A 17,243-nucleotide genomic window follows, 5' to 3' on the forward strand; every position below is an offset into this window, starting at 1 on the left:
CTTATTTATGTCATGATTGTAAATGTATGTTTTAAATGTAGTGTTTAACATAGTGGTGCTTTAGAGCACAGCTAATGAGGATCTAATACAGAGCAAATTATATTTATCTATTATTAACTGTTAACAAGGAGGTTTCAGGAAAAGAGAAAATCTGAGGTGACTAAACTTTTTTATATTATATTTCTCTTTGATTCAGACTAATCCTACTCCTACTTTCTTTTCCTTATTCAATTTTATCTCTTTTTCTTCTATATTTTGTACAATTACTCAATAATTAGCTCACTTTTAAGTACATAAACTATATACCTACATTTATTTTCATTATTCTTTTTTAACAGTTCTTATTCAAAGACCAAAAACAAATCTCTTCCTGTGAATCTTTGTTAACTCATTGAGTGCCATTGACGTATATATACGTCAATCAAAATCCAACGCTTGAGTGCCATTGACGTATATATACGTCAAATGCACTTTTCTGCGGCTGGTAAATGGGGACGCTGTTGCGCACACTGTGAGTAATTTTGGGGCTTCTGGGATGTGTAGAACGAAGAAGACTGTAGATCAGAGCAAGAAGTGAAGAAGAAGGAGAAGACGAGTGCGATCGGTACAGAGATAACAAAGTTGGGAAAAGTTTCTATTTCTAGAGGAAAACGACAGGCAGAGCCTGGAACAAGTGTAACGTGGAGCTGGAGGAAGCTTAGCTACGGTGCTATTAGCATAGCTCCAGCATGAAGTGATCAGAGGAGGCAGGAAAGGTAAACTCATCTAGATGATCAGCACCGAAATGCAGAAGCGAAAGCGGATCAGTTTCACCAGTTGCTGTAAACCGACGTCGTGACGACGAACCGAGAGATCAGCGAGAGGCTGAAGACGCCACGACGTCTCCCTCCCTACTTCAGAGACGATGCAGCAGGAGGAGAAGGAGGAGAGGAGAGGGGCAGAGAGGGGGGGAGAGGAGGGGGTTAGGATCGGGGTGAGGGGGCAGCAACTGCAGGAGGAGTAGGAGAGCAGGCATCACTCTGCAGAGTAAGACTCCTACTTGTTGTATTTTAGTTTTTTTTTTTTTTTGTTCAATGAAAAAACATGTGAAATGAAATTTTCAGAGGTCTTACATGTTTTTGAAGCCAAAATTAAAACGGATAAATCACTGTTTTTCTTGAGAGACTCTCTTTCACAAAAATGCATTTTTCTCAGCTTTCTAGAAAAAAAGTGGTCTTTTTGGTTCAACCAGGCTCTATTCAACTTAAGATAAATCAAGAATGGAACAAGGTACAAACAAATGTTTTTTTTCCCTAGTTATATAGAGAGTCTCCTCTTTCCTTTGAGCTGTTTGGTGTTTTCAGAGTCATAATACAAAATACTCTCTGGGTCTTTACATATTACTCAGAATGCCCCAAAACGCTGGCACCTGGCACTGACCATTTTATAAAAGGTCTGGCACTCAATGAGTTAATATAAGTTTATAATGTTTTCTCTCTATAGAAATGAGCTCTGCTTTACAACAGTTTAATCTGTGTGAGTATAATTAACTTTGACTCAACAGAAACATGTTAAATAACTCAGAGTTATCACGCCACACAACAATATATTATCTTTATACATATATATTTTATTTATTTATCTTGTTTCAAACATTATTCTCACTTTTTACAGATGGGAATTTTTGAAAAATCTGCTAACATTTTCTTTTCCCTTTTCGTGGTTTTGAGATTCAGTCATGTGTTATTGTTTTGGCTCAGTCACTCAGTAACCGGTCGGGGGTCGTCGTCGGGGTTGAATGAGAAATATCTGGACGTGGAGCGACACGTGGAAAAAATAAAAACGACCACGAACCCAAGACATCTCTGGTAATGTAAGGTGCATACTGTAGCAGAGGGGAAGAGGGAGAAAGAGGGGGGAGAAAGGGAGGGAGGGATGGTTGCGTCCATTACTGTGCCATGTGAAACCCTCCTGCCCGTTGTGAAAGACGGCGTAATGCGTTTGTTGCTCGTTACATCACCACCCTCTGACTTACAATGAGATTACACTGGTCGGAACAAAGCTCGATAAGTAACCTTGTCTCAGACAAAGAAATGGGCCACAAATCCTGTTAGAGTCAGAGGGGGAGGGGCAACAACAAGGTGCATGCTGGGTAGATAAATCACCAGCACACAGACAGAGGCAGCAGCAGCAGCAGCAGCTCACCTGAGCAGGTGGCACTGACAGCAAGGTGCATGCTGGGTAAACACCACACCAACACACTGACTAACACACTGACTGAGAAAAACACTGTTGTCTGTCTGTCTATCTATCTATCTATCTATCTATCTATCTATCTATCTATCTATCTATCTATCTATCTATCTATCTATCTATCTATCTATCTATCTATCTATCTATCTATCTATCTATCTATCTATCTATCTATCTATCTATCTATCTATCCATCCATCCATCCATCTATCTATCTATCTATCTATCTATCTATCTATCTATCTATCTATCTATCTATCTATCTATCTATCTATCTATCTATCTATCTATCTATCTATCTATCCATCTATCTATGTATCTATCTATCTATGTATCTATCTATGTATCTATCCATCTATGTATCTATCTATCTATCTATCTATCTATCTATCTATCTATCTATCTATCTATCTATCTATCTATCTATCTATCTATCTATGTATCTATCCATCTATGTATCTATGTATCTATCTATCTATTCATCTATCTATCTATCTATCTATCTATCTATCTATCTATCTATCTATCTATCTATCTATCTATGTATCTATCCATCTATGTATCTATGTATCTATCTATCTATTCATCTATCTATCTATCCATCTATGTATCTATGTATCTATGTATCTATGTATCTATCTATCTATCTATCTATCTATCTATCTATCTATCTATCTATGTATCTATGTATCTATCCATCCATCCGTCTATCATCCGTCTGTCCGTCTATCTATCCATCTACTGTATCTATCCATCCATCCATCTAACCATCCGTCCATCTATCCATCTATCGATCCCTTTATCCATCTATCCATCTATCTATCATCTACTATCCATCCATCTATCTATCCATCCATCTATCTATCCATCTATCTATCCATCCATCCATCCATCCATCCGTCTATCTATCCATCCGTCTATCTATCCATCTATCTATCTATCAATTTGTCCATCCATCTAGCAACCCCTTTATCCATCTATCATTTCCTCCATCTATCTACTGTATCCTGAGTCCATCAATCTGTCAGTCCATCTATCCATCCGTCTGTGCGTCGGTCTCTCCATCCATCCATCCCACTAATGAAACATGTCTTCAGTCCACCTGCGTTGCCCTGACAACCAGGTCAGTGCTGTATTTGTTCGTTCGATCAGAAACATTTTTCCAACAGTTTGGAGCAAAAAAAAACAACAACAACAACGACAACGACATCATAACGACGGTGAAGTGTGAAAACTGGGACGAAGAGAAGAGACGACGGGTCGACAGCTGCTGCAGCTGCATCTGAACATGACCCACATCTGGCTGGGTGTGTGTGTGTGTGTGTGTGTGTGTGTGTGTGTGTGTGTGTGTGTGTGTGTGTGTGTGTGTGTGTGTGTGTGTGTGTTGTCAGGTCGACCTACTGAGTGACTGAGTGATGGAGTTTCACCCTTGGTCGTTTCTACTGCGTCCTGCTCACTTTTTTTTTACTGTTTTTGGGACAAACTTTAGTTTAACTTTCCATAAAACTGAGCTCGGAGGCCTCGTTGTGTCCTGTGATGACCTCATGAATATGCTAATTAGCCATTTTAGCTTCTTTCAGTTGCCTGTTATTAAACTGTCAGGTTCTGGACACTGAGATCAATAACATGATAATTAGTGAAGCAACTTTTTTAGAGAAGTTTAAGCTACTTTCCATATCATTTATATCTTTAGTTCATATAGAGACTTAAATGTACTGGACAATGATATTATGAATATGCTAATTAGCACAGCAACCTTGTTCAACTTTCTACTGTAATTACTAGTTTATATATAGCTCCAATATACCTACGCTTAAATGCTAACAGACACAGACATCATTAACATGCTAATTAGCAGATTTATAGCATTTTATATGCAAATTAGTGCAGCAACTTTTTGGATCTTGCTTTGTAAGTAATACGGTTTAGATAAATACTTCTTCTATAAGTTTATATCTCATTTTAAAGGGATAGTCCAACATTTTGGCAAATTGGCCCATTGCCATAATCCCTATTAGTCATAGCAGTAGGTTCGTTACCTTTAATTGTCGGTGCAAGCTATTTTTAGAACGCCGGAGCAGAGCCGTGAGCTGCTCAGAGCTACGCTACGGAGGCTCATTATGGGATTTCTTGGTTTCCCTCATCAAACTCATCAAATACACAATCCAACAACTCCACAACGCTCTGGTGGACAAGTTGTGACCTGCACATTCACCACGCTATGAGATAATAACACAATGTTACCAGAGAGTTGTTTTAGAGGGAAATTCATGCAAAACCGCTGATGCACGTTGCCTTCAGGGACAGTTTTTCATCAAGCAGTCTCTGGATTTACCTCTAAAACAACTCTGTCTGGTAACAATTTGCCAAAATGTTGAACTATACCTTTAAATCTTCTTCAAACTCACTTTTATCACTGTTTTTATTGTATGCGTTAGTTTGGATTTTATTATTTGCATTTCTGTTTTTATTCTAAAAATTCATTTTGAAGGGTTTGTATAAATAAAGCTGCTGTTGTAATTATTTTTTATCTTTTTGTAACTTTCAACATTCGTGTGACAGACGAACCAGAGTCTATTTATCTTTCAAACACAACACAACACCTGTCAATCAAACCGTGTGGGCGGTGCAGCCTCTTTTTTCCTCTTTGTTTGTTTTGAAGAAGTTTTTTCTTCTGCTTCATTTTATTTCAAAGTGACGTTAACGTTTCCAGACGAGCGTTCAGACACAGATCATTGACTTCACAGCCGCAAACGTGTCGTTCACAGTTTTCACCGCCGTCTGTCTGTCTTTCTCTTACCTGCGCTGGCTGGTCGCTGCGGTAACCCTGGCGACACGGTGTTCCTCTGCAGGGCCGGTTGCTGTGGCGACAGGAGGCGGGGGTCTGTGAGGGTGGAGGTGACGAAGGAGGTGGTGGTTACCAAGGCGCCGCCGGGGTTGTTGCTGAACTGGAGCGCCGCCGCCGCCGCTGCGTTCTGATTGGACACGGGCACGGTGACGGGCATGGAGAAGGTCGGCTGAGGGACTGTGGACTGTGGTGGAGAGAAGGAAGGAAGAGGGGGGAGGGGCTTAGAGCGAGCTGCGTGGATGATGTCATACTCACACACACACACACACACACAGGTGATGAGTTATTGATCGGCAGAGAAGCAGCCGATCACAACAGGAAGAGACTGTTTCCAAAACCACGTTCACCCCTAATCAATACATTCTTACAGCCTATTATTATATTATATTTTATGAAACATTCTGCACCTTAAAACTCTCAAATTATACATAATCAATTCTGACCCTCAAAAGTTCAATATTATCATTTTAATTTCACAAAAAATTGCGGCAAATGTGAAAAATCCAAAGATAATTTCTAAACTTTCGACAATTTTCTTTTTTATTATCGTTTCATTATTGTTTCAAAATACAAAGGCGTGAAAAAAGTTGATTTATGTCTAAAACAGGGTAAAATTATATCATATCAAAAATTGACAATTTTACAGCTCAGTGCCTCAAAATGATTTTATAATATGGAGGATTTTTTTGTTTTTTTCCGAAATCTTATTTTTGTTAAATATCAACACCAAAAAGTGTTTTAAGAGGTTATAGTGTGAATAAAAGTGAATGCACATCTAAAATACTGTAGTTAACTTTGATTTATTATTGTGTTTTAATACACTACGTTTTTTTTAGTGTATATTACTTCAGTGTTTCACGATCTGTGTAGTTTTCTCTCCATTGTCATGTTTTTTTTTTCCTTTGCTGCTGCTTACAGTATGACATTTTAAATTTCCCCTTGGGGATTAATAAAGTTATCTATCTATCTATCTATCTATCTATCTATCTATCTATCTATCTATCTATCTATCTATCTATCTATCTATCTATCTATCTATCTATCTATCTATCTATCTATCTATCTTGTTGAAAATCTGTTTTATTTTCTAATTCTTAAAAAAAAAAATCCTCCAAAATAAAAGACCCTCGCCATGCTGTTTTGTCACAATAAAGTTAAATTGAATCAGCCTGTTCATATTTTACCAATAAAAAACACACATGATCTCTTGGTGCTGAGAATATTTCTTTTCATGTTTGTCAAAAAGAAACTAGAGAAGAATAGGACTCTTATTTTGAAAAACATTCGAGCCAAGAAGAGATTCACTCTCAGCACGTTGTGTGTTTATTTCTGATCGACTTCCAATCTGATTAAAAGGCCGGGTCATTAAAACTGGACCTGAGTCGGTGAAAAAAACTTAAAAGGTTTTGGAAATTAGCTCTTCACAAAAACTTATCACACACACACACACTCACTCTCTCTCTCACACACACTCTGCTCAGTCTGAACATGCACAGTGACTCGGTGTAAAAGGCCAGGAAGCTGCGTGTCTCCTTTCACGCCTCATGCCAGGTTAAAACACGTGGCGGCGGCTGCAGCAGCAGGTTATTGCGTCGGGTTATTGGTGACATTTCATCATGGCGTGTGTGTCACATTCCACTAAATCCCCCAACCCCCCCATCCCCCCTACCGATGTGTGCTCATCCCTGTGCACCTGGAGTTTGTTTCTAACTGTAACAACATTTATTACATTTTAAAAGGGTTAGTTCACCCAAAATTCAAATTTCACTTACTCATTATCTCCTCCCCCTCATGTGGACTAAGGGCTGGGAGAAGTTTCAGAGTCCTCCGTGGCTTCTCTGAGTTACAGGGGGTCTCGGCGTAGCAGTGCATGTCCATATAACGGTTGCAAATGGATACCAACTGTCTTCGTGACAAAAAGACACACCAAAAAACATCCAAATACCTCCATGCTGCTCGTATGTAATGTCCGTCTTGTATTGAAGAGGAGCTTCGAGAAGCTTCCGCTACAAAACAAGCTTGAAATATAGACTTATTTAATTTTTTTCGGGACAATTTCGCATTCCGGGGCTTCAATACAAGACAGACATTACATACGAGCAGCATGGAGGTATTTGGATGTTTTTTGGTGTGTGTTTTTGTTAGGAAGACAGTCAGTTGGTATCCATTTGCAACCGTTATATGGACATGGACTGCTACGCCGAGACCCCCTGTAACTCAGAGAAGCCACGGAGAAACTTCTCCCAGCCCTTAGTCCACATGAGATAATGAGTAGATAATGAGTGAAATTTCAATTTTGAGTGAACTATTCCTTTAAAACGTGTTTTTCCAGGCGGTCCTGGGGAAATTAAATAATAATAAATAAATAAATAAATAAATGGATGAAATGAAGGCCAAGGACCTGGGGTTGTCCAGCCGTCCGACCCATTTCACCCTGTTCCAACTCAATCTGAAAGCAGAACCTCTATTAATAGAATATGGGCCAGCGCTGCACTGTACTGTGGGACCCAGTTTACCACAGAGGGAGGAGGACGAGGACACCTCCCTGCCCTTCATCCCTGCTGCCTCCTCTTCTCCTCCTCCCCCTCCTCCTCCTTTTCCTCCTCTGGATCGTTTTTATGGAGGAAATAAAGAAGCCAAAGTGGAAAAAACGACTCTTTTCTGATCAGTTTCCACTGGATTTCGGTTCCAATTGAGAAGAAAATCTAATTTAACCCTCATGCCCTGTTCGTGTACTTCTTGTGCTATTTGAGGTGATTTATTGTGATAACTTTGGCTGTGATTGTTCTATTTCAATGAAAATTTGTAATACATTGTATTTTTCCATAAACTTTGAAATTCTAGAATTTCATTCATCTCACTTTAATTTTGACTGACTTATCAAAAAAGTCACGTTATTACTGTTCGTGTACAAAAAGTACGCATTGACTTCCATTAAAACCACATTTTTTGACCCCCACCCTAAAAAAAAATGAAAAAATGATTTTGTCTTTAATTTTACATTTCTCTGCAGCAAACTTCATCAAGTTTTGTAAAAATTATGTCAATCAAAAAAATTTCAAGTTTTAGCCCCTCCCCCACTGACCTCTATGGTGACGCTTTATTATAAATTATCATCCTTATTTAGTTGATTACTGAAAACCAGTTCAATCCAGTTTTTTCTCCAAAAAATGGTTTTGATGTGTTGCTAGGTTTAACCTCTTACAGTCAGAATGGTTGAAGTGAAAAAATATTTTCCAGGAGTCTGTCTGTGTGTAATCAAACACAGACGCTGAAATTGTTATGTAAATAACATGCTATTTGTAAACACGTAAAAATCCATAAAACCAGTATTTTTTATTCCTTGGTTATGGCAAGATAAAATCAAGATTTTCATCATGTCTGGCATTTATTTTGAAGGAGAAACCTCAAATTTTATAATTTTACCAATATTTTGTTGATTCATGCATTTCACATTGTTTCCCGTTGAGGAACGCACCGCCGTCACAAAAAAAACAAGAAAAAAAATGAATTTTCATATTTTCTGTCAAATTTTTGTGTTGTAGGCCACTGTGAAAAAAAATCAAAACGAAAATGGCAAATTTGTTCTGAAATTGAAAGATAGGGTTGTTGCCTGCATGTTCATGTCAAATCAAGATTGTGTGTGTGTGTGTGTGTGTGTGTATGTGTCTATTTGTACTGTATGTGTCATCAGATAATTGGGCTGTAAATCTCCTCTCATACACATGTGCACTCATTTTCTTTCTCTCTCTCTCTCTCTCTCTCTCTCATACACACACGCACACACACACACACACACACACACATATGCACGCATGCACACACACACACACACACACACACACACACACACACACACACACACACACACGCTGGAAATTTCAACAAGTGACTGAAGGTTCAAATCTATCACCTCAATTTCGCAGAAAATTTCAACATGACCCCAATGCCCCTGAACAAAGTTTTTGAAGTTTGAGTGCAGCCAATTGCATGTTGGGAGAATGTAAACAATCTGCAGTAGGCATCAGTTTTGTTTACCCAGGTGCGGCAGCTCTTAGGATTCAGATACACCCAATATCACAAAAGCGCATGTGTCATCCGGCTGCACTGATGAGCATTAAACACACACACACACAGACACACACACAGACAGACACACAGACACAGACACAGACACAGACACAGACACACAGACACACACAGACACAGACACACACAGACACACACACAGACAGACACACAGACACAGACACACAGACACACAGACACACACACACACAGACACACAGACACAGACACACAGACAGACACACAGACAGACACACAGACACACACACACACAGACAGACACACAGACACACAGACACAGACACAGACACACAGACACACAGACAGACACACAGACACAGACACAGACACACAGACACACAGACAGACACACAGACACACACACACACAGACACACAGACACACACACAGACAGACACACAGACACACACAGACACACACACAGACACACAGACACAGACACACACACAGACAGACACAGACACACAGACACACAGACACACACACACACACACACAGACACACACAGACACACACAGACACAGACACACACAGACACAGACACACAGACACAGACACACAGACACACAGACACACACACACACACACACACACACACACACACACACACACACACACACACACACACACACACACACACACACACACACACACACACACACACACACACACACACACACACACACACACACACACACACACACACAACACACACACACACACACACACACACACACACACACACACACACACGATTTTCCCTCATGATTCTCACTATTCTGGTGATTGATGTTCTAATGATTGGAGAAAAATGCTGTTATTTTGTCACACACACGCTTACACACACACTAGTGATACTTTTTTTTTTTTTTTGGATTGGCATTGTTTTTACAATACTTCAAGAGGTTTGCTGCAGAGAAATGGAAGAATTAAGACAAAATATTTTTTTCACTTTTTTATAAAGGGGGGGGTTTAAAAAATGCATTTATAATGGAAGTCTATGGAACAAAATGTGTCACAAACAGTCAATCTGACATTACTCAAAAAGTAATAATGCCCCAAAATCAATTTTCTCAGTGATGATTCAGAGGGGTCAGCCGGTGATACTGGTAATAATCAAAGTAAAAATTTATTTTTGAATATTGGATTTTATTGCGTTTTTCAAATAAGCGGTTAGTGGTACATGATTGAAACCGGCATTTAAAGGGTTAAATTTATTTGCAAATCATGATTTCATGATATGAATTGAACAAGCAGTCTTTCATGAAAAAAATAAAAAAAGAATTTTGAAAAAATATTAATCTTTCATAATTTTATTGCAGTTTAAATTTCAATGTACAAAATGTACACGAACAGTAGTAACGTAACTTTTTTATTCAATCTGACATTACTCAAAAAGTAATAATGCCCCAAAATCAATTTTCTCAGTGATGATTCAGAGGGGTCAGCCGGTGATACTGGTAATAATCAAAGTCAAAATTTATTTTTGAATATTGAATTTTATTGCATTTTTCAAATAAGCGGTTAGTGGTACATGATTGAAACCGGAATTTAAAGGGTTAATTTTATTTGCAAATCATGATTTCAAGATATGAATTAAACGAGCAGTCTTTCATGAAAAAAATAAAAAAAGAATTTTGAAAAAATATTAATCTTTCATAATTTTATTCCAGTTTAAAGATCAATGTACAAAATGTACACGAACAGTAGTAACGTAACTTTTTTATTCAATCTGACATTACTCAAAAAGTAATAATGCCCCAAAATTAATTTTCTCAGTGATGATTCAGAGGGGTCAGCCGGTGATACTGGTAATAATCAAAGTCAAAATTTATTTTTGATTATTGAATTTTATTGCATTTTTCAAATAAGCGGTTAGTGGTACATGATTGAAACCGGCATTTAAAGGGTTAAATTTATTTGCAAATCATGATTTCATGATATGGATTGAACAAGCAGTCTTTCATGAAAAAAATAAAAAAAGAATTTTGAAAAAATATTAATCTTTCATAAATTTATTGCAGTTTAAAGATCAATGTACAAAATGTACACGAACAGTAGTAACGTAACTTTTTTATTCAATCTGACATTACTCAAAAAGTAATAATGCCCCAAAATTAATTTTCTCAGTGATGATTCAGAGGGGTCAGCCGGTGATACTGGTAATAATCAAAGTCAAAATTTATTTTTGATTATTGAATTTTATTGCATTTTTCAAATAAGCGGTTAGTGGTACATGATTGAAACCGGCATTTAAAGGGTTAAATTTATTTGCAAATCATGATTTCATGATATGAATTAAACAAGCAGTCTTTCATGAAAAAAATAAAAAAAGAATTTTGAAAAAATATTAATCTTTCATAATTTTATTGCAGTTTAAAGTTCAATGTACAAAATGTACACGAACAGTAGTAACGTAACTTTTTTTGAACAGGGCATTAAAGAAAAGCTCAACATTTTAGGCGTTATTTTGACTTTTTTTTCTTTATAAATATTGCACTGCATTATCAAAGTGAGAAAAGGTTAAAGGAATAGTTCACTAAAAAATGAAGTTCAGTCAGGGTTAGGGGTTAGACCCAGAGGCCGGTTCGTAGTCCAACAAAAGTTTTATATGAGATTAATAGCGCCAGACACAAAAATGTTTAGTAAAACTACACAAAAACCATTTAATATTCCTCCACACTGCTCGTCCACTACAATCCAAGTGTCCTGAAGGGAGATAGTCCAGAGTTTACTGGAAACAATGTCATTTAGGACATTTTTACAGCCTAAACATGCCGTCGTTTTGGGTAAACTCTGGACTATCTCCCTTCAGGACACTTGGATTGCAGTGGACGAGCAGTGTGGAGGAATATTAAATGGTTTTTGTGTAGTTTTATGGACGTTTTTGTGTCAGGCCCTATTGACTCTCATACAGTATAAAGTTTTGGTTGGACTAGGAACCGGCCTCCTGGGTCTCCAGATGCACTTTGAGGAATAAAAAACTACTCCGGAGTATTCATCAGCATGAGGGTGAGACTGAGACAATAATGACTGAATTTCATTTTTTGGTGAACCATTCCTTTAATAATTGTGATTTTTAAACACTTTTATATGAATGAATCTTAGAAATGAAAGGAGCATTATTGATCTCTTTGTTTAGATTTGATCACTTCCAGTAGAAAACGAGGCGATTTAAAAGTTCAGCCATCATCAAAGCGCTTTGCATGTGCATGTGTGTGTGTGTGTGTGTGTGTGTTTGTGACCAGGGCGGGTGAAGATAGCAGCAGCTAACAGCACTGCACCACTGCACACTGGCCAAGCAGAGGGAGGGAGGAGGGGGTGGGGGGTTGGGGAGAGGGGGTGGGGGGGTAAACGATGGAGGGAGGGGTGGATGAAGGTGTGTGTGTGTGTGTGTGTGTGTGTGTGTGTGTGTGTGTGTGTTAGCGTTAAGGGAGTGGAGGTGTGTAAACATGGAGGATGCAGTTCAGTGTGTTTCAGCTGGATGACCTTTGACCTCCAGACAAACCACTTTAAAACTCACTAAACTGTGATTTTATATTCATATTTGTATTTTTGATGCACATGTTGAGTCAGTTTAAACCTTTACATAAAACAGCTGATTTATTCATTAATGAAAACCTGAAAAAAACTCTATAAAGTTCATTTTTTGCACAAATAAACATGCCTGAGTAATTATTTTAATTCATATATTATCTCTCCATTCTCTGACGACACGAGCTGACGACTTTCTGTGCAGGTATTTGTGTTTTACAACAACATAAAAAAAAGTATTTCCCTGTTTTATTCTTTTATTTTGGTTTAAATTTTGAATAAATAAATACTTTTTATGACGACACGAAGAGTTTAACAAGATAATTTGAAGATTTTCAGTGTTTTGTTGGATGTCACCACGTCCGTGTTAATTTGCATGTGTTACATTTGTATATTTGTCAATTTGAAATGTGTTAATAAAGTTTGAAACTTCACTCCTCCTCAGGTGTGTGTGTACGTGTCTCTGCTGTTGTCGTTGTCTTATTATATTTAGCTGCGACTTGTTTCTCGGCTGGACCTCGTCGCCCGTGATGCTGCTGCCAGCCTCCGGTTGCTAGGCGATGGGCGACATAACGACCAAAAACTAAGAAAAAAGGAAAAAGAGAAAAGAAAAACCTTCTTCGTCCCTCTTCACCTCCATCTTTTTTTCTAAAATGATGAATTTTAAAAGCTTCTTCTCTCTGATACAAACAGGTTTACGTTTCGGCTGCTCTAGAATTAGAAATCAAACTGTGTAACACACTTAATACATTCAGAAACTTATTTTAAAATATTAATATAAAACTGAATTAGTGTGCTCATAAACTGCTGTATGTAGAATATGCAGGTTTTTTTGTTCTGTTAAAAAATGTTAAAATGAGTGAGTGGAAAATGTTAATTTAAGAAGGCTATAGGTAAAATCAGCTTCATGATGCTTCAGCCTGCAGCTTTTCAGTCAAAGTGCATTGTCTTGCATTGTTGTGTTTTGTATCTATACTTTTATATTTGTCTATTGTACTTGTTTTTATAAGACCGAAATAAACAGACTAAACTAAAACTAAACTAACGACAGACAAGAGGAGGAGGAGGAGGAGGAGGAGGAGGAGGAGGAGGAGGAGGAGGAGGTTAATTGCAAAGTGGACGCAGAGAGAGAAGAAAAAGAAGAAGAAGAGAAGAAGCTGTTGGGTAAATAATCGACTGGTAGCTGGTGTGAGGTTGTGTTTCCTGGATGGTAAAGGGTAAATCAGAATGAATTAAACTCATGGCCTAGTTTCTCCTCCTCCTCCTCCTCCTCCCTCTTGTCCTGGAAGCCTTTGAAAGTTTTTTTTTTTCCCATTTCCCTTCTTCAACTTCAGGATTGTCGCATCCGATTTGTTTGCAGCCGTGGGACTGAAGCGCAGCAGCAGCAGCAGCAGCAACTTCTGGAAGTCAAGTCTTTCTATTTATCTATTTATTTATCTATTTTTTAGCATCCTGACCTCGACTCCTCCTCCTCCTCCTCCTCCTCCTCCTCTTCTCTAATACTTGATTACAGATCAAACAGTCTATCAGCGCCGTCCGAGGATCTGAACACTAACTATTAACAGCATTGTCTTATTTCCATATGTTCCATTATGTACAGCACTTTGTTTCAGCTGTGGTTGTTTTAAAGGGCTTTATAAATAAAGTTGAGTTGAGTTGAGCAGCGTGTATTTTTGCTCTCGTGGTGTTAAATTACAAAATGTGTAAAAAAAACCGATCCTATCACAGACGAGGTCGTTGGTGTTTACAGAAAATATGATGAGTGTGTGTGTGTGTGTGTGTGTGTGCTGATGATGTCACAGTGCTCAGAGAATGAGGTAATTATTGTAAACGATATGCTAATGAGGTCTCTTCATCATATTCCACTAATCACACTTATGTAATTAAAGATTTAACAGAGTGAGTTCATGCTTCATTATAAAGATTATTTATATATTTAAACATCAATAAACTTTTCTGTGTTTTCTGGGATTTGAAACTGTTTTGTTGTAATGTCCAGTCGTCATGGTTACCGCCGTCCTCCTCCTCCACTGATTCTGATTTTAACGTGCAGCAGAAATAAAGATTTTAAAATGTGTTAAAAAAAAGTCCTGGTGTGAGCAGGTGATTCAGGTGTAGCGAGGCGTTTGAGGGCGGCTCGGAAACCAGAGATTCTTATAGCGACTCCTGAAGTTATAATCTCTTTATATTAATGATTGATTGATTGACAGGTTATTGATTATTATCTACTGATGGACCGAGCTGTTGCTTCATTTATATTCTTAGTTGATTTGTTTTTGTCTCTTGTTTTTCTACTTGTTGACAAATGATGATGATTTGCAGGAATATTCATGACAAAAAATGAGATTAAATTGAATTTAAATACGTTTAATAATCTGACAGTGAAGGTTCAAGAGCTCAGTTTTATCATTTCATATCGTACATATTGAATTTCTGTCCTAACCATCAACATTATATTAGTTAAACGTGTTGTTTTAGTAACAGTAAACGCTTCAGTGCTGTTGAATGAATGTATTGATTATTAATTATATTATATTATAGGATTTAGTGGTTCCATCTGTTTCCTTCCTTCACATTCACACTGAGCTGATCTGTTTCTTATTTTAATTTCCAGAAGCTGAAGAAGCTCGGAGGTCGACCATGAGCTCGGGGCCCGTCCCTCCTCACCTCCTCACCTCCTAGCCTCCTCACCTCCTAGCCTCCTCGCCTCCTAGCCTCCTAGCCTCCTCATATCTATTTTCTTTTATTTTACTTTTAACTCTGTTTTTAGTGTTTGTTTTTATTCTGTTTTATGCTTCTCTTTTTTTAAATGTTTTGTCTTTATGTAAAGCACATTGAGTTGCCTTGGTATGAAATGCGCTATATAAATAAAGATGCCTTGCCTTGCCTCCTAGCCTCCTGGCCTCCTAGCCTCCTCACCTCCTCACCTCCTGGCCTCCTCACCTCCTCTACTCCTCTACCTCAGGAGGTACTTTAGTACAAGTGGGATTAAGCGTGTATATCCCGGCCCCTAGCTGTCAGGCTGGGGATTATGAAGCTGAGGGTGGTGGGGGGGTGGTGGGGGGGTAGAGGGGGTTTGTTGGGGGGCATCGCTGCTGCCGCCGGGTGCTTCCTGTTTGCCGATGCCCCGTGTGAAAAAAAAAAGGTGTGCTGGTGGTGGTGGTGGTGGTGGGGCCGAGCTGGCAGAGGGACTGAGGGACTGAGGGGGGGGTATGTGTGGTGGTGTGGTGACGGGGGGGTTGGGGGGGGTGGGCTGGGGATGCTGCGACGCTAGCGGCTGTTCGGCTGGCGTCCAACCGACGAGCGCCAAGAGCCACGACTCTGTTTCCTGTCGCTGCTCAGACAGAAAGGAGGGGGGGGGGGGGGTCGAAGTGAGGAGGACAAACTCATCCAGCTGATTAAAGTGAGGAAGAGGAGGAGGAGGAAGAGGAGGAGGAAGCTCATCCTCTCTATTAGGGAAATTACTGATGTCCTTTAATTTGAAGGAAACGTCCTGGTTTATTTTTATTTATTTATTCATCAATACATTTATCACCAATTACTAATTATTAGTTTTTGAATATACAGTCAATAGTATGTTGTTTGCCAACTGTGAATACACTTGATTTGTCTGTATGCTTTTATTTTATTTTGTCTTTTGTTATAATGATTTTCATGTTTGCTACAGTATACAGTATGTCGACATGGAAAATGAATAAAAAATTGTTCAAACAAAAAAAGTTTGATGCTTAATACGTCTTGGATGACAAATAAAACGCTGCATGTATGTAACATAGCTGATGATTATCAATCACAGAGCTCAGTGTTCAATCAAAAAGTGTCATTTCTCTGTATTATTGTTCTTCGTATTAGAATATTTGCACAGTTGTTGATGTGTTTTCTATTGGTTTGTGTGTTTTTATTTTAATGATTAATGTATTTATCTTTAATTCAGTCCTGTCGTCTGTCAGTTTAGTGACCAACGACCTGGACTGAACTGAAGAGACAGGGACAAAACTTATGCTTTTTGTTAGCTTTTAGTGCAGGTCCAGTTTTGTTTTTGCATCAGCATTCGTCTAAGGAACAACAGCTTCTGTCTGTCCTGTTTCTGTCTTTCAGGCCACATCCACATGACTACGATGTTGTTTTAGAAAACACGTTTTCTCGTCTCGTACGCACGATGTTGCAGTTTTCAATCTCTGAAACGGACACGACTTAGTTTGGAAACGTTGATATGTGTTGTCATTTGTATGAACAGAAAACTGAGACTAAATTAAATTAAATTCAGCGTTTTAACTGCAGAACTTTGCTTTGATTCTGACCAAAAGATACAGAGACAACTACTGTATCTTACTTCCTGTCGACACCAGTCTGCTCTGCTCACTCAGGTTTTGAGCATTTTCAGGTCTGAGATCATTTCAAAATAAAAGCGTGGCCTTAGTTTCCCCTCACACTTCGATTTCAACTTTTATTTTTCCTCCCAATCACCCAATAAACTCAACACCACCAACTTCCATCTGCTTTTTTTCTCCAAACGTCTCCGTAACAGAGTTCGTGTCCA

General features: G+C 38.5%; 1 protein-coding gene across 10 annotated transcripts in view; it reads right to left on the reverse strand.

The window, feature by feature from the left end:
- The window catches only part of mef2d (myocyte enhancer factor 2d), an 81,615-nt gene that overhangs the window by 32,109 nt on the left and 32,263 nt on the right, over positions 1 to 17,243 (reverse strand). For all 10 annotated transcript variants that reach the window (XM_085803067.1, XM_085803068.1, XM_085803065.1 and 7 more), the window contains one exon: positions 5,033 to 5,264. In XM_085803067.1, coding sequence (XP_085659193.1) covers positions 5,033 to 5,264 — 232 coding nt within the window. The remainder of the gene's footprint in view (positions 1 to 5,032; positions 5,265 to 17,243) is intronic.

Source organism: Trachurus japonicus, chromosome 16 (assembly GCF_045865225.1).
Source record: "Trachurus japonicus isolate A0001 chromosome 16, Traja_1.0".
NCBI classification, from domain to species: Eukaryota; Metazoa; Chordata; class Actinopteri; order Carangiformes; family Carangidae; genus Trachurus; species Trachurus japonicus.